Source organism: Camarhynchus parvulus, chromosome 4A, assembly GCF_901933205.1.
Source record: "Camarhynchus parvulus chromosome 4A, STF_HiC, whole genome shotgun sequence".
NCBI classification, from domain to species: domain Eukaryota; kingdom Metazoa; phylum Chordata; class Aves; order Passeriformes; family Thraupidae; genus Camarhynchus; species Camarhynchus parvulus.
The window spans coordinates 11,288,057-11,306,311 of record NC_044600.1 but is presented as its reverse complement, the minus strand read 5'-3'; the positions used below and the strand labels follow the sequence as shown (position 1 = coordinate 11,306,311).

Sequence of the window (18,255 nt, the reverse complement as noted above, 5' to 3'; positions counted from 1 at the left end):
TACAGCCTCTCTTTTCTTTGCTGGTCCAGCCCATGTTATTTTTATCTTATTTCTTAGCACTTCTGTGATCTTCTTCAGCTTTTCTAAGCTGTGATACCCAAGTACATTTAAATTCCAGGATTGATTTGAGTCTGATCAGGAACAAAGCAACTCTCGCTATTCCTAGATAAAGCTATCCTGACTCGTGCCCTCCCCAGATAGCACATAAATTGAGGCAGTCTCTTGGGAAGTGACAAACTGACTACCTTTGGTCTTAACAGTACTCATAGACCTGGTTTTGTGACTCACCTCACAAGCAAACCCACCAAGAATGAGTTTACATGGACCAGTTTATATATATATCTACACACACACACACCAATCTCATGCTGCTTGGCAACCTAGTACAGAGCAAACTGAATGAAGACCCTTCCTAAAAGGAAACAGAAAGCTGCTGCTTCAGACAACCAGTCCAGCAACTTTGAAGGTTTTCACGTTATCCAGATAACATACTTTAAATTATTTTCTCCTGCCCCCTAAACTAAGATCTACATGTAGATAATTCTATCAGAAAGCACAGAGAGCCACAGCTAGAAGGACTGTCATGACCCTTGTGCGTCATCTGCGAGTTGCCAGGTTACAAGGAGAATAAAAAGTAGTCTCTTACCCATAAGCTGATGGCCCCACCTGAATTCAACATTTGCTTAATTGTCAAAGATAACACTGAATGGAAAGATAAATGTTTGGTTAAACAGACTACTTACTCTTTTGCCTGGTTCTCCTTGCTCACCTTTTTCACCTTTCACACCACCGGGAAGACCCTGGACACACAAACGTCATCTTAAACTGAGCCCACAAGCCAGAGTAGAATGAAGTTACAGTTCTGATACAGATGCAACAAAACGGAACTAAGTTCTACTCACAGGAGGGCCTGGAGGCCCAGGAAGTCCTGGTGGGCCTGGATCACCTGGAATACCCTGTCAAGCATGGGCAGAGAAAAAGAGGATTAAAGCTTCCATCACTCCCTAGCAGCTCAGTTGACTTTTTTTCTTAAATAGAACATTTTTGCTGTCATTTAGATTCCAAGTTATAAAGGATCATATTTATTCTTTCATTGTGTGGAATTTCAAGTGAACCTATAAATTTTATTAACTGCTCATTCTGTTTATTTAGATAATTCACTCCATGAAAAACACAGCTGCCTCTTGCATGCACCGCAGCAGCTGGCTTGGTGGCCTGCAGGTGCTATCCAATAGTAAAGAGAATAAAGGAAAAAAGGAAGAAAGGAAGAAAGAACAAATGCCAAATCCTGCAGAAATTATAGGAGCAACAGTCATTGGATGACTGGTAATTGCTGAAATTGGGAGGCCATCAGGATCAAAGTGTGTTTGTCAGAAAAGTATCACAGGATCATTGTGTTAACAAGTTCTCATTTCTATTTTGTCTTATTACACCTTTTCACCATTAACCTAAAGAAAAGTTACAGGCTACTGAATCCTCAAAAAGTTTCTGAGCATTTTCCATTATTTTCTTGGAGCCATCCCAGACTCATCTACACACCTGATTTTAGTCAGAGATCCTAGGTGAGGGCACATACCAGAACTCCACATGCATTTCACAAAAAGGTCACTGCAATGTTGACATTTTTTACTGATTGTGCATTACCAAGCATAAATTTTGCTGAAATAAAAACCAATTTGTGAACTTCGAAATCATTATAAATGTTGGTCAAAGGCAATGCACTCAGAATGTCTAGAATTCTTAGTGCTTTAAAAGGAAGGTAGGTAGAATGCTTTCACTTTGTGCATTTACATAAATTAGTGCCAGTAGAATTAGTCCTTCAGGGGTACCTAATGGCAGAAGCAAATTACTCTGACCCCAATAAAATCAGATTAATTTTTGCTTCAACAGTGTGGTCAAAATGTTACTTTGTGTTTTCTTAGAATTATAAAGACACACAATGCTGCTCTTCACTTTCTGTCCTATCCCCCAGCTACAGACAAAACCAGAGACCTTCCTAGGATGACTGTGCACTGCAAGTGTACAGCAGCACATAGTTCTAGTCAATGCCTTATTGGTGTTTAATGCTCTTCTGAAAGGAAAAATAACAAATGGTTTTGATCAAGATGAAGGGCAGAACTGCCCTACACCCTGCTCAAATAAAATACAGCTGTGTCCCAAAGCTTTCTTCTCTGACACATTTTCCAAGATAAGAAGATGGAAAGGAAGAAACTGACCCAAACACCAATGGAAGAAACTAATAAAGTTCAGTTACTACAGTGACATTTGCAGAACAGTCAGAGCACAAAAATGATCACTCAACACTTTCCTCAAAATATCTACCTCAACTCTTCTATTGCCCTTCTATTGGGTGGTATTTGAGAACATCACGAAAACTTCAAGGAAAATGTGACATCCAGGCACCCATGATCCTGCTGGTTTTGCTCAGACTGTCTATGGCACCCAGATTTAAACAGTCCTGCAGAATGTTCCCCAGTGAAAAAGAAAAAGAAAGAAGTGTAATAACTTGAAAAATGCTAACTCTCCCAATGACCTTCTGGCATTTATGGTTAGGGAGGGATCCATACAAATCAAACCAGTATTTTGAGCTTACTTGTAACAATATGACTGATATTTACTTTTGAGATGCCAAAAACAGGGAAAGCACTTTATTCAGACCACAAGGAATAAAGATCTAGGGACATCACTAACAAAAAAAGAAGGAATTGAATTAAAATTTTTGAAAGACTTCTTCACAATGGATGACACAGCTGGTTAATTAGTGGGAATCTGAATTCCCAGACTGCTTTGAAAATTGCAATTCTGGGTGTTCCAAAGAACGGGAGTATTTTAACTGCTTTTAATGTTACTGTGAACTGCTTTTAGAGAGTTTCTTTACAATAGTTATTTTACTAAGGGAAGTAAAAACTAATGTGACTGGCATGATTTCTGTTAAAGAAAAAGTACTCAGGCTTGGAATATTCAGTACTCTGAGAAAAAAAAAATAGAATCTCCAGTAAGCAGGATGTCAGCATATATGAACCAAATCAACAGAGGCTGCAGCCTGATCACACGCTCACCACAGATGGGTGTAGTGTCCCACTCACCTGATCTCCTTTCTGAAACTCAATGTCATTTGGTCTTTTCTGTTCTCCAATTTGTCCTGGTGGCCCTGGAGGTCCCTGAAGACCTTGTTCACCCTAATGTGTAGGAAGATGCAGCTTGTTACAGGCAATACAAGCACAAATGGCAAGCACAAGTATTTTGAAAGTAATAAGTAAAAATATCATTATGATCACCTACTCACTTTTTCACCTTTAGGTCCTTGGAAATTCAAACCCATATTACCCTGCAAAAAGTATAACTCATCAGCCCTTAGAAGTCACAAACAGAAAGAGAAAGAAAACAGTCCATCAATATGAGAAGACAATACCTTGGGTCCTGGCAGCCCTGGTGGACCAGGAGGTCCCTATTGAAAAAGGAAACCAAAAAAACAAGTCACTTAGAAGCACTTTACGAAACCCTGTAGAAAAAAAAGCCCAACAATGTTGTGGCTTTGATTCCTGTGAATTATCTCCATGCTGACAAGGCACCTTGCCTGCCCTTGAAAACTCATGCTATTCAACTTCACAAATATTTAAGAAACTTCCCTTAGGTGAGACCATAAAATGAAATTGAACAGTCAGGTATTAAAATATCATAGTCTAAATAAGCTAAATCTTGTCTCATGTTTTACATTAAGAAGCCTGCACAACAATTCAGCACAATTTAAAGCAAAGAGATCTCTGGGAACAGGCTGTTTCAGAAGTATGTTATTTAAAGGTGCACAGTAACAGCTTCAGGCTGAACTGAATGCATGCTGTCCTCATACCAAGTCCTGACTACCATGATCTCTGCACTTTACTGACTGCCTCTGAGACCCTGAAATGAAGCAGTAACTGTGCCATTTAAGGCTTTAAGAGCAACAGGTTAAAGAAGCTTACCGTCAAACCTGGGGGCCCTGGAGGGCCAACTGGACCTGGTATTCCCACGGAGCCAGGGGGGCCCTGTTGAGGAAGGGGAGGAGGCCATGAGAGGCACCTTTTCAAGAAAAAAGCCCAGTGAGAGCTTTAAGCTCAAATAACCCCAACAGCTGGCATCCCATACATGTCAAATCAATGTAGCTGACCACTAACCTACCAATCTGTCCTTAGGGAAAGGCCTAAAGGAATGTACATCATGTTAGGAGAGTTCTGCTCTTAACATCAATGCATCTCTTTGGGTCGGATAAGGGAATGCTTCTTGGTTTGTTTTGAACTACTTTTGCACTTTCTTTCTCTTCATGCACTGAGAGAGAACAACAAAACACTTTGTATTTGTGATTCCTCCCAGCCAGAAAGAGACAATAGGGAAGCACAGATCAGAGGAGCAGAAATGCTAACAGGCTCAGTCTGGTCACAGAATGGCGTGGGGCTTGCCTCTCTGTCCCAGCAAATGGGAGCCTGGCTCCTGCCCAGCTCAGACTGATAGACTCATTTTCGGCTCCTCTTGTTCTTCTTCTAAAGCAATGAATGGCTCAGTGGGAAAGCACAGGGCCTGGAGTCACTAGCTGTTTTCACAGAGCTCTGCTGGGAGAGCAGAAACACTGCTCAGGAGGTGCAACATGAGGAGAACAGCTGAGGCATTGCCCTCTCCTTCCCACCATCCAAAACAGCAGCTACAGCCAGAAGGCCAGATGGGACCAACTCAGGGTAAAAAGGGAAGGGAACTCCAGAACTGATACAAAGAATGTCTAGGAAGGGGGAAGAGGCAGGGAAAGCAGAGAAGCAAATCAGTAACTGAGTACTGCTGTCTGCTGGATACCACCTTCCTGACCAGGGGACCTTTCTGGCTTCTGTAGTCACCCTATTAAGAGCAATATGGAATCACACACTTTCCCTCAAGCCATAAATCAGAGGTACATTAAATGTGAGCCCTGCAGCTCCAAGAAAACATATGAATCCTAAGGACCAAGTTGCCAATTCTCCTGTAATAAGAGTACTTTTCATGTTATCTTTTTGGCAGAACACAGCCTAATAATACTTTATGCAACTTACAGGTATCCCTGGAAGACCTGGAAATCCTGGGTCACCTTTCTGTCCTGGCAGCAAGGATGTAATTACTTCACCTGCTTCACCCTAGAAAAAAAATACAGTTGACTTTAATTAACAACACATTTTACAAGTCCTTACTACCATTTTGGCTCCAAAGGGCACATAGTGGCTCCTAGGATTCTAAGAGACTCTGAGCTATGCTACACCCTAGTAGTAAATTTTCATATAAGCATTAGATTCTCCAAGAACAGCTCTATTTAGGAGAGTTGAAGATTCTAAATGGCTAAACTAACAACTATTAAAAGATTTAATTTGTACAAAAATAGCAGCATTGATTTAAATTCCAAAATATTAGGGGATTGAAACACAAATTCTTCACAAAAGAAACATTCCAGCTTCATGTGAGAGCAGTGGATAGGACACAACAGAAAAAAGGCTCATTCAGCTTTTTCCAATGTCCCAGCTCATGAGATTAGTGCTGAGCGTGCTGTTACAACAATTATGTTTTATGGCCCATATTGAAGTAATTTTGTATTGATTTCAGGGAATATCTTTATTTTGAAAGTATATGTTCTGATGAGATTGTCCTTTAATATCTTGAAAACAACTGGGAAAAGGAGCTAAGAAAGACAATTCAGCTTTATAGTCCAAATTTTCCAGTACCAGTTTTATGCTGTCCTCTCAGGAGTTTAACAGTGTAATTCTGAGGGTGCAATTCAAGTTTTCTCCTAAACAGATCTCAATCAAAACTGGTGCTTTGGCCCATGCTCAATTGGTCAGAGGTACAAAACTTTTAAAAAATAAAAGGTTCAACATCAGATCATGAGACTCTAAATTAGGAGAAAAGGCCATCTATGTAACATGTAGAATACAAAAAGACATTTTCAAAAGAACAAAAGATGTTGTACTATTCTTGTCACTGGGTATTTTAGGTCACTATTGTTTAGTCTTTAGGGTTTTGAGTATGCACAGGCAGACTAATGCTGCATTTGGGTGTTTGTAGACATTTTGTTAACTTGATGCCTCAACACTGACTCTTCACAGTCCCAAGGAAACAGCTTCAGGAAACACCTCTGCTACTTCTCAAGTACTGACCCAAATGAAGCTACTGCAGAATTTCCAGTTAGCTGCACTGGAGTGGCCTGGAAACACCAATAATGTCCCTCCAGGTTCCAGTGGGTGCACACAGTCTTGCATGAAACAAGCAGGTTGCTCATGGCAGATCCCACTGCACACCCATGTCTCGTAAGTACCTGGATGGGAGAGTACAGCACACTCACCTTCATACCAGGCAGCCCAGGGGGTCCCTTTGTTTAAAAGAAAGAAACAAACAAAAAAATTAAGATCAATAGAAATAAATCACTAGTATGCTGTTTGCAAACCACTAATCAGATCTACACCACGAGGCAAACATTAAAGACAGGAACTTACAACAATATATGGAACAGGGGAAAATAAATTTTTAATGAACTTCAGAATCAAATGGAAAAATTTGAGCATTTTCATAGAAAATTTTGAGCATTAGAAGGATTACATTTCCCTTTCTTAGCAATTTGTTTCTATGTTGCCTCCTATTATCCATCCTGTCTACTACATCTCTGTACTTTGGTTCTGACAGTCACTTTGCTGTATCCTTATGTTTTATACTGAAAACATCCTACCCTGTCTCTTTTGTCTGACCTATTAATCACCAGTCATAGTCCTCAGATATACAAGATCTTCCTTCTCTGACACATGCAAGTATTTGTATTTTTCTGCAGGTGGTAAAGCATCCCAGCATATGAGAATTCAAAGGTGTTTTTAAGCTTTACCACAGCATGCAGCAGAAAAACTCACTTTCATTGGACATTCAAAATCCTCTGATTAAATATTTGGAAAAATCCTATTTATTAAAAGAAAAACTGCAAAAAGAGGCATATTTATCTTATTTTTCACTCTAGAAGTCTTTCAGTGGATTACAAGATTGGGAAATCTTTTACTTACAGGAGGCCCTTGTAAACCAGGAAAACCTGGACTGCCTGGGAATCCACGCTCTCCCTTAGGGATGAAGAAAATTATTAGCCAACACCAAACCAAAACATAACAAAACCAGATAAATTTTGATTCAAAAGTCTAGTTTGTTAGCTTAGGATTCCAGAATAGAAAATTGTATTGGAACAAGATAGAATAATCACTCAGTTAATTCACACAACTGATGGAAACAAATTTCCGCAGTCAGGTGTTTCTGCATACTTCCAGGCAAAATACTACACTACAGAGATGGAAAACTCACAGAATGCTACAGAAAATCAACTTCTCCTCTGGGAAAATCCCAACATGAAGCTAAGAAGCCCATCAGAATGAAATTACTCCCTCCAACATAGACACTGAATCAGTATTTTCAATATAATATTTAAAATTAATAATTAAAAAGTCTCACTGTTAAGTAATGAGTTTTTCTTGGTAGCAGGAGTCTATTACAATGATGAGACACAGCATCCGAGGCAATTATCAGACACCTCTCAGCTGCAACTTATACGAGTAAGGATTAGAACACAGAGTTTGACTACAACGGCTGCAGAGCACACAGTGTGGTGTCTTGGTGCTGGCAACTTCTGGCAAAGTTTGTGCTTTAAGTACCAGACCATGACCCCTTCTCTCAATGAATTATCTTGGAATTTCCTTCACAACTCAGTAACAGCAAGTACTGTTGCACACAACAGACTAAACCCATTGGGTACAGCCAGGAGAACAAGAGATTTTTACTATATTATCGTTGCATTAAGATTTTTTAAGGAATTCTACCTTTGTTCCATTGCATCCTGGGATACCCTGAGGTCCTGGTGGCCCATCTTGTCCTGGCAATCCCTTGAAAGTAGAAAAGGCAAAGAAGAGTTAAGTGTGCAGGATGCTCTTCTGGGTTGAAAGACAAAAGGGAACAGATTTGTATCTACGGAGCCCATTGCTACTCACAGGAAGTCCTGGTGTTCCTGGAAAGCCCGGAAGCCCTGGCGGTCCCTAAAAGGAAATTAACCATGTGTTTGAAATAGTACAGTATGAATGGGTGTGCAAAAGGATTTACCAAGATTTCACTAAATATAATTTATTAAATATAATTTATCTGTGCAGATGTAAGTAAAGACAGACAAACATCCGAATCACCTCTCAAAAAAAAAAAAAAAAAAAAAAGACTGCCATGCTGACATGGCATTCAAAGTTCTTATCAATCTTTCAGGGAAATAGCCACAAAAACATAGAAAAGACAATGCAAAATTACTGAAGTAATAGATTATAGATATGAAGAGAAAATAAATATATACTCGTGGTGTGAAAAATGGATGTAGCCCAATGAAGTCAGATGTATCAATTATTACCAGCTGAGGTGTCTGACAGAAAAAGCAAAGGCACAAAACTGAAAGGACTTCCAGACAAGTCCACCTCTCCTGTATGGACTGTAGACTTACTGCCTCTACTTCAGAATACACTGAAACAAAAGTACTGGCACTTGCTTATGTCCTGTACTGCAAAATAAATCAAAGAGTATTAGGGCTGCTCTCCCTAAACAGTTCATGAAATACAAACAATATGTAAGAGAGTATTGCTCATGCAATCTTGCATTAGTTATAAAAAGCAGTACAATCTCTTCTGGTGGGTAGATGACTCTTCAGATTTAAGTCAATTTTTTTTCTTGTCAATCACCACTTCTGTTAGGACCCACCCAATGCCTGTTGGTCTCTATCATTATTCCAACATATCACCCTAAAACTGCATCCATACTCACTCTGATTCCTTTGGGTCCAATAGGCCCTGGAAGACCATCATCACCCTAAAAAACAACAACAGAAACAAACAAGATCCCACACTCAAGCTGCAGTTTGTGTTTCTATCAAAATAATCAGTAAGCCTTAACTTTCTCCTACATGTTCACAGTAAGTGGGCTAAAAGTTACGGTAGTTGTCATTTCCTGAGTTAAATAGCTCAAAATTATTTTAATTTAAAGTATTTGTTCCAGCTGACCGTGGCCTTAGAGGAAAATTTTCCTAAAGGCCGCGGTGCTGTCAGGTCCCTGACACCTGAGTCAGCCCTGCCATGGAGCATCCTCCAGCGGCCCCTTGTGGGCAGAGCAGGGAGGCCACGATTCAACACGGGTCAGACTGTACCAGTGTTACTTTGCATCGTGATCATCACAGAATCACAAGGCAGAACTTTGCATCACAATCTTAAGAAAATGCTTTTAAGCAAAAGTTTCTAGTCCAAGACCTCTGTGCTGTTTCACTCTTGTTACATCGAATTAATCTTCTGTTTCAGCGTAGACCTCCTCTATTTTTTTCTTAACACCTGCCTATTTTTTTCCTTTGCTTCTTTTGTATGTATTTCTGTTAGGTTTATAGTGTGAGCATTTATAAGAGAAATGGCAGATCCTGGCTGTCCTTATATGTGTTAAAGGTAAATATATTCAGAGGAATTTTACTGCTGAATTACACCATCTGAGTTAAGGATGCAAGTCAGTAGTAAATACAAGTAAATGGAAGCACTCCAGGGAAAGCCAGGAGCATTCCTCAGCTCTCTGCACATGAGTTCAATCAGGCCCTCATTTGCATCACCCCACCCAAACCCAGCCCAGGAATCCCATCCCAGGAATGCCACCAGGTGCAAACAACAGTTTACCTACATGGTGGGAGCCCCAGGGCAGCTGAGAGCAATATTCTGCTCTTATCAGTAAACTCAGCTAAGCCAGGATCTCCTTAGTGCAAGGACTAACAAAGCTGCATCACAGCACCTGCCAAACCTGTTCTTTGACCCTCATGGGCACCACCCAGTGAAAGGCAGTGCTGGCAAGCACCTGTGCAGGTGAAGAACTGCATAGGAAACTCAGAGCACTCTTTTTCCACTGGCTGACTATTCAACTAATCAACCAAAAAACCTGTCATATCCCAACAGCTGAAGATTTTACCTATTAAACCAATGATAATCAGGAGTTCTGGAATTGCTAAGGATCAGCATTACAATTAAGCTAACACTGCCCAGCACCTTCATACCATTCAAGTGAATTGGGTCTTACCTTTGAGCCTCTTGGACCAGGTGGTCCTTCTGGTCCTGGAAATCCAGGCAAACCTGGCTGTCCTTCCAAGCCTGGGAATCCTCTTTCACCCTACAAAAAGAATAGGTGGTGGTGGAGGTGAAATATGACCAGAAAAAAAATATATGATAGAAAAATCTAGAACACACATTATCTTTCTGCTTTTTTGTAGGAAGTTATCACACTGACTAACAGTGACTAAACATCTCACCTGCTTAACTAAAGAAACTCCTGAACACAGACAGATTTACCTTTAATTACAGCACTCAAACTAATTTCATAGGTTTACAAGTTTTCATAGAGTGTTCTCCCCTGCAAACCCAATACAAGTACTTCTGCATGCTCTACAGTTGGTCTGCTGCCTCATCTGAAAAGCAACAATCTGGAGGAGTGTTACTACCTCAGGCCAGGATATGAAAGGGTTAGTATGTCCCTGAAGGAGAGAAAATGAGGAATTCAGGAGTGCCAGATAAAGAAAACATTAGGCAAAACCAGATTTTGGAGCAAGCTCTGGCATGAACTGTGTTTGTACACTGAAAAAAACACACCAGTGTACAAGAGGCATGTCAGATGTGTGAGGGGCAAGCCAGGCTAGAGTGCCTCCTAACCTCAACTTGGTCACTCTTCATGTTTTTGTTACAGCAAGTAGCACCTACAAATGGTTGCTAGAACAGACTTTTAGCGGAGGGTTGGCCTTGTGCGTCATCTGAGGCTGAAGAACTGTTCTCTAAAATGCAGCTATGCCAAGGCCTCCACTCCAAACAGTCATGGAATGGGGAAGCCAAGGCCTTCAAAGAAAGAGAAACAGCAAGTCAAACAGCTAAGAGGAATAGAAGAGGCAACAATACATGCTAGTGGACTGTAGTATTGAAACTGAAATGAGTATTTTCCAAGCCCACTTTGAAAGTGAGCAGCAAGAATGAGAGCCTTGCATGAGGAAACTGTTGCCAGGGCAACTCCTGTGGAGTTTGCAAGCAAATTACCCCCAAAAGCAAACAGATTATTTGAAGGACTATGATTGGGGGCAGCTGAGGGAGTACATCAGACACATCCTAAGGGAACTTACATCAAAGTTAAAATAATTACAGTGGAAATAGCTGCACTATAATCCCTGTTTTTGATTAAAAAATTGGTTAAAGAAATGTGAACAAATTTTGTGGGAAGAGAAACTATGCTGATCCAGTTCTCTTTGAGGGTTTTTTTAAAACTGTCTTCTACTTAAACAGCCTATAGATGATTCCATAAGTGACAACCATTTTCAGATGTTGCTTCTGCCTCCAGATTTTTCCTACTGCCCACACCATACTGATCTTTATGAAGATTTGGATGCTACAAATTTGGCAGGAAAAAACTCCCTGCTCACTGCAGGAACATACTGGAACGGAAAAGAAATTTAACAAGTCTTCCACAAAAAGTCAGTGCCAAAAAAGACGTTATATTGTTGGGGATAGAATGTGATTGAAGTCCCTGGTTAGTGTGCAATGAATTTTCTTATAAATTCAAAAGCTCACTAGCCAGTTCTGCTTACACAGAAAGAACAGAGGAAGGTTGGATACTTCTTGTTTCAGACTGGAAGCTGCTAAACTAAAATGTATATAGCAAAGGTTTAGGTCAACTCAGATCTCCTCTTCCAATCCTGAAAATACAGGATTGTTTCCATAGCCAAATAAAGTTGTCCCAGCTATAAACCATCATTTGATCGGGGAATGGGCAAGGAGTTAGATTCTGATCTCAATTGCCCTCAATCAGCTACACCAATATGGCAAAACCGTCAGCTCACAAGCTTAAACATGATTGCTGCTTGGGGCATAGAAAGAAAAAATATAGTTGGGAAACACCCTAAAATTATGCTTTGCTGCAGCAAGATATAGCCAATTAAACAGGGATACAGAAAAGTCTGGCAGAGTTCCATGTACTCTAATAATAGGACACAAGCAGGGATAAATGCAGTTTTAAAGCATGGACAAGTAATTCACATTTCTAGAATCTGTTCTATAAAATCCCATATTTATAAATAAATATAAAATATATATAAATAGACAGTATGGGAAGAGAAACCAGAATAATTACTTACATTGATGTGAAATACGCATGGTACAAAAAAAAAAAAAACCCACAATTAAAAACTGGAGCAAAAAAACCCCCCCAAAACCAGAAAAGCAGTAGCTGAGGAGCCCATTTTAACATCTAAACACATTCAAGAACATGGCTGTAACATTTGATAAGAGTGGCACATACTTGCTTCCTGTCCTTGCTACAAAAATAGTGAACTTTAAAAAGAGTCCAAAACCACTTAAATATGGGTGGCTGCTTAAAACTAAATATATGCACAAATGTCCACAGTAAGATTAAGATACACAGAATGGAAGAAGTGATGCCACAGCCACCCATATTGTTCTCCACCTTTATAAATAATGGGGTGAAAGTAATGGCTGCCTCACATAACAATGCTAGCCAACAAACTCTTCCTCAATTCCAAGAGCACCAATTCAACACATTTAAAACTACAGTATTTAATCAAGACAAACAGAGAAATCCCCTCTGACAGGACTTGCATTCTTCAAAACATATCACTCCTGGTTCAGAGGTCACTGCAGAAAGAAGCAGTATTGGATTTGGAAACAGATCAAATGTATAACTAAGTGATAGATGGTGAGGGATCCAGCTAATCATCTTAGAACAACCCTTGACATCTTGTAGTAGTACAGGAATCTAGGGAGATTCAACCAACAATTCAAAACCTAAGCAAACCAAAGCAAAGAATTTTTAAGATAAAGCACTAAAGAATTTCAGTGACAGATCTTGGGGCTCCCCAGAGCTGAACTGCTGAATCCAGCAATGCATAAAATACTGAGGGCTTTGTAATTATAGGGCAACTAACAATGAGGTGCGTACATGTATGCTCAAACAAGTTCCACTAGCAACACATCATACCTAGGAAATGTGGGCTTTGTTTTTCATCCTTCCTTTACATAAGGTACATGATGGTCTGCAAGCTTCAGAGGGACTGTTTAAAAACCCTCTGACATGCTTCAGGATTATGCTGTGTTTACCTTGGCTGCAGTGGAAATGAATCACAGCTCCCCAATTTCATATCCATTCTAAGGACAAATTGCATTAGATCCACATAAACCAGACAACAGCTACTTACTCAGTGAATTCACAAAAAAGCTGTGAAAAGTGTGGAAAAAAAAGCCGACTTAGAATTACAGAAAGGTTCTCCTGCAGTAACTGCACTGGGCATAGAAATCTGATCTTGAAGTGACTTCAAACTGAACCTGAAATAACTTGTGACTACTTAGGGTGCATTTGGTTTGGGCACCTGCATCTGAGATCCTCTAGGAACATTAACCAGGTTCATGTTTGGCTAACCAAATCTAACTTGGAAATCTTGCCATCAAGGGAATACCATTCTTCACTAGGTATGTAAATAGGGAATGTACTCAATGAACTAAAAGCAAGTAAATGCCAAGGAATGACCTCATCTGTCTGAAGCTATCTGGATGGCAGGTGTGGCATTGAGCATTACCTTGAATTTTGGACAGTTGCCTTGTTTAACCTGAGCCAATAGTAAAACTCTGCACCAGCACATTATAGTGCCAGTGCCAGTGTTTTGAATTACTTTTGGTCATTTAAGGTTACATTTGTTTATGCAAGTCAAAAATCACCCTTGAAATGTGTCAGAAATTAATCTAGAGCACTGAAACCCTCCTAGAACCTTGATAAGATAGGCTAAGTAGTTTGATAAGACATGCTTCTCAAACTCCATTATCAGTTCACATCTTTAAGACAACTCCATTGTATCTCAAGCAAACTGTTTACAAGGCTAGGAGTGGGAGCATTTTGAGCAGCCTCTGCCCCTTGCAGTGATCACATCCCATTCACTCTCTGTGACAACAGCAGCTACATGGGAACTATTTAAACACAATTTACTCCCAACCAGGCTCCCCCCACTGGAGAAAGAACCAAGTACTTGCTGGGTTCACAGTACTGAGCTGGTTATCTACAGTGCATTGTACGTAAAAGAAATGCTGGACACCTGCTGTTTCCTCAAAGAAAAAATTATAAAGCAATAAGAAATAATGTTGACAAACTTAAGTACTGTACAAATATACTGAGAACAGGCAGTGAGACTGGAAGTCAAAGCTGCAAGGAAGAAGAAAAGCGCCAATATGTCAACATGCATCTCTTGGCCTGAGGATGCCATCTGGGCAGACCCAAACAGCTTGCTGCACCTGAATGAGGCACACAGAGGTGTTTTTTGCAGTGGGGATGGTTTTTACTCTGCTCGATCCAAGGATACATGTTTGGCCTTTAACTAGCTGCTTACTTGGGTGGCAGCTAACTGTGTGGGAAAGCTGCATCTGAATTTTGTCACTGCCATGGTGCAGCTCATATCTAGACAGTGACAGCAATCATCATCTTTGCATACAGCTGTACAAACTAAGACGTGAAAAGCAGTACAAGTTCTGAACACACTAGTGAGCATCAACTACTTATGAACTGACAGTGCAAGAAAAGAGAGAAAATAACCCACACTCACTCCATTTTACAATCCCACTGAAGCATTACTAGCATAGCCATTATGCTACATTCCACACCTTAACCTGTCAACACTAGCTAGTTAGTATAGGCAAGCCTTGGCTGTAAATAGGAATTCTTTCAATTTTACTAGAATTTGTCTCATCTGGGTTTTTTGTTGTTGTTGTGGTTTTTTTGTTCTGTTGTTTTGGTTTTTTTTCCAAATAGTCAGATAGATGGAAAAATCTGTGCATTAATTCTCCATTCTTGAGAAAATAATGATATGAAAATCTTACAGTGTCAGATGGACCAATCAGTCTGACTCAATACCTGACTGTTAATACAGCTCTGCACTTTGGTGCATGCCCACACAACCATCAAAGAAAAAAGATAAGAGCAAAAACTATCACCCATAAGCTTCAGCTATCTGAAGTTGGTATATGGTTCAGTGGTTTGTGTGCTGGTCTGACAGTTAAAAAAAAAAAAAAGAAGAATATTTACCTTTTCACCTTTTACTCCACTGCAATCACATTTGGATAAAGATGTACATCCATGGCAAGCCTTGAAAACATAAAGGGAAAAATTTGTTTTTAACTGGCATAAGACTAGATGAAATATTTAATATTATCACAAAAAGTTAAAAAGGTTGTCTAAAAAGTAAACCTACAAAGTTTGTCCTCCAGCCATTATACAAGTGCTCAAAGCAGACACATTTAACTGGAAGTTCAATCACCTTTAATAATACCTATGTTTGTTTGTAAATATTTTACAGTTCATTTAGACTTCCAAACTTATGCTTAAGCAGTACAATGCAACCCTTATAGCCAAAACCACCAGCACTTTATAAAACAGGCTCTTCAGCACATCTCCAGCTGAGAGCCCAGTTATGCTTCCCACCAGTAGATGTCAGGTTTTGCACAATATTTTAAATCAAGCCTGAAGATTATGAGCATATCTGAGATAGTTATTAGACAAATACTTACTATGCGATTAATTCTTCCCCCCATAGCTCAGTTACTGAGAAAACACATTGAAAAACCTCTAGATTTCATGTAGCTGCATTCCCACACCAGTGCAAAGCTTGGCAAACCAGCTACAACAGTCTCTAGCATAAGGTGACAGTCAGGTGGCTGAGTGACAAGTGGATTTCAAGGGGTTCAAAGGAGACAGTCTGGTTCACAGAGAAGATCCAAGTTAAATAACCTTCCCATACCACATTTGCTTAGATTGTATTCTTCCACCCCAATTTTAACAAGGGATATTCATTAGAGCCCTGTGTTTATCTCAGATTAACAAATGTGTTCACACAAGTGAGATTCCTAGAATGAATCCTTTTTTTGGTAGAATATTTCTACATAATACCTGTTTCAGACCTCTTCATAGTTAAAAACTATGAGCCATATTAGAAGATACACTAGCTGAAACACTTCAGGGTTCAACTTATTCTGAGAACAGGTGCAGCATTGTATTAAAAACACAGAGCTTATGCTTTAAAAGTTTGAAAAGCTGAGCATTTGGGATCCTCCCCTTCAGTAATCGACAGAGAACATTATGTACAAAGTTTCAATCAAGCAAGAAACCAGTCGGTATGTCAGATCTGAAATACACCCACACTTGAATTCTAGCCCTCATTACCACAGAAGCATTTAGAGACATGACCCATCCCCTACCTGGCATTAGGAATGTCCTGGCTCTTAGCCTAAACATACTACCAAGCATCAGATTGAAAATACAGAAGTAGCTTAATTCACTTGGAGCGACAAAATCCCAGAATCAATTAAAGCATCTTGCAGCAAAAGGCAGAGCTTTGAGATTTAAGGCCAGCAGTGGTGTTACATGACATGACCAGGGTGTCTCTTCTGATCTTCCACGTGGCTTTTGTCACCAGTTTCTTGATGTTATATATATGAAAACTCAAAATTCTTCATTAACAGGGATTATTGAGCCATTTCCTAGAATGAAACAGAATCTTTCTAGCCCAGTTTTCAAAGATCAGGCTGGACGAGCAATGTGGCCTGACCTCATGGCTGTCCCTGTCCTTCTGATGCACCCTTCAATCCCAGTTATCCCATGAATGTGGTATCTGATCTCTTCCACTTTTAAAAATGGGTGTTAAAAAAGCAAGTTCCTTGTGAACCAGTTTTAGGATTAATCTCTCTAACAAAGCTTTGTTTAAAAGGGATTAACCTTAGTTACATTCACTATTCCCTTCCCTCACAGTACAAACCTTGCTCACTGTGCTGCTGCACTGATTCTGTGTTACGGGGATGGAACAGTGAGAGCAACATGGAAAACCTCTGCTGCCCCCAAGAGGTGGGGGAAAATAATGAACTTACCAAAACCCACCAAAAAGTGTGGTACAACACACAGGTTAAAATAGCACATACAGGAAAAGCATGATCAAGATCCTGCACAAAGAGAAGGATTTATTCAGCCTATGTGACAGAAGAGACTCATTTAGTCTTCCATACAACTTTCACAAAATGTTTCTAATAGGAATTTTTTCAGTTTTCAGGTACAAGGGAACTATTGGGGTGAAAAGGGAGAAAGGGAAGTGGGAGAGAAAAAGATGGTATGAGATTACATGGCCCCTTCACAAAAGTTAGAGGTGCACAATGTTGTGAACGTGAGTTTTGAGACAATTAAGCTCAGGAATCTCTGCCCTTTGATACTGAAAGGGCAGAAAGCTGCTTTGTCAGTGCTTACCCATCTTTAACAGTGATTCAACATCAAGACCACATGAAAGAGATCTGATTAATAAAACAAATGAAATAATTTGGTACGGAAGGAATCACTCAAAGCAGGGCAGCTTAGGCAGGGTGCACAGGTCCTTGCTCAAGTTGCATGTTGAATAACTACAGTGCTGGAGATCCCACAGCCCCTTCAGGCCTTGGATTTGATGTGTGCTTGCCTTCAGAATGAAGCTGTTCCTCCACAAAATATCTCACCATAATTCCTTATATTGCAACTTGTATCCATTAAAAGTTTAGTATATTAAAGCTTCTAAAAAATGTACCTCTCTCCCTTGTTTGCACCAAAGTGCTTTGATTTAATCAATGTAGTGGTTCTTTTTAAACCTGTGACTGTCTTCCAAAGTAATTTATATATTCAGACTGGATTTCTTATGTTTTGAGTAACTTAACCTACATAATTAGCCTGTCTTGGAGAGTCAGGAGTACTCACTGAATGCTTTTTGACAAGTGGTTTTGGATATCCAGTTCAGATTCATCACTTGCAGGAAGGAAACATGGTCTTTCTCAGACAGCAGTGAAGGGAAGCTCAAGGTAGCAAGTTTTTGGCATAAATCCTGGGAAGATCTATTCACCCACAAGCTTATCAAGAACTCCTCCAGCAGAGTCACTTATCTTCCTGTACAAAAGCTGTATTTGGCAGACTGTGTTTCTCATTTCCATTAACTTATATCTGCACCAAATTAAGGTATTCTTAATTAAACAGTATGAATTAAAAAAAAAGCCCTCAGAATCTATATTATCTCAAGATCAATTCATGCCACTTAGAGGTCTTACTGTTGTATAGCTTAAAAAAAATCCCTAAGTAAAACATGATGACACAGAGAAAAAAAAAGCTTAATGACCTACTCTAAGTGAAAGCTTTCTTCTTGTT

The 18,255-nt window shown here is 39.7% G+C and overlaps 1 protein-coding gene across 5 annotated transcripts in view; it reads right to left on the bottom strand.

The window, feature by feature from the left end:
• The window catches only part of COL4A5 (collagen type IV alpha 5 chain), a 75,342-nt gene that overhangs the window by 38,251 nt on the left and 18,836 nt on the right, over nucleotides 1-18,255 (bottom strand). For all 5 annotated transcript variants that reach the window (XM_030967758.1, XM_030967760.1, XM_030967759.1 and 2 more), the window contains exons 2-15: nucleotides 15,133-15,192; nucleotides 10,093-10,182; nucleotides 8,812-8,856; nucleotides 8,004-8,048; nucleotides 7,836-7,898; nucleotides 7,035-7,088; nucleotides 6,332-6,358; nucleotides 5,055-5,135; nucleotides 3,963-4,025; nucleotides 3,413-3,448; nucleotides 3,287-3,328; nucleotides 3,087-3,179; nucleotides 903-956; nucleotides 744-800 (exon numbers count right to left, since the gene is read on the bottom strand). In XM_030967758.1, the coding sequence (XP_030823618.1) occupies nucleotides 744-800; nucleotides 903-956; nucleotides 3,087-3,179; nucleotides 3,287-3,328; nucleotides 3,413-3,448; nucleotides 3,963-4,025; nucleotides 5,055-5,135; nucleotides 6,332-6,358; nucleotides 7,035-7,088; nucleotides 7,836-7,898; nucleotides 8,004-8,048; nucleotides 8,812-8,856; nucleotides 10,093-10,182; nucleotides 15,133-15,192 (810 nt within the window). The remainder of the gene's footprint in view (nucleotides 1-743; nucleotides 801-902; nucleotides 957-3,086; nucleotides 3,180-3,286; nucleotides 3,329-3,412; nucleotides 3,449-3,962; nucleotides 4,026-5,054; nucleotides 5,136-6,331; nucleotides 6,359-7,034; nucleotides 7,089-7,835; nucleotides 7,899-8,003; nucleotides 8,049-8,811; nucleotides 8,857-10,092; nucleotides 10,183-15,132; nucleotides 15,193-18,255) is intronic.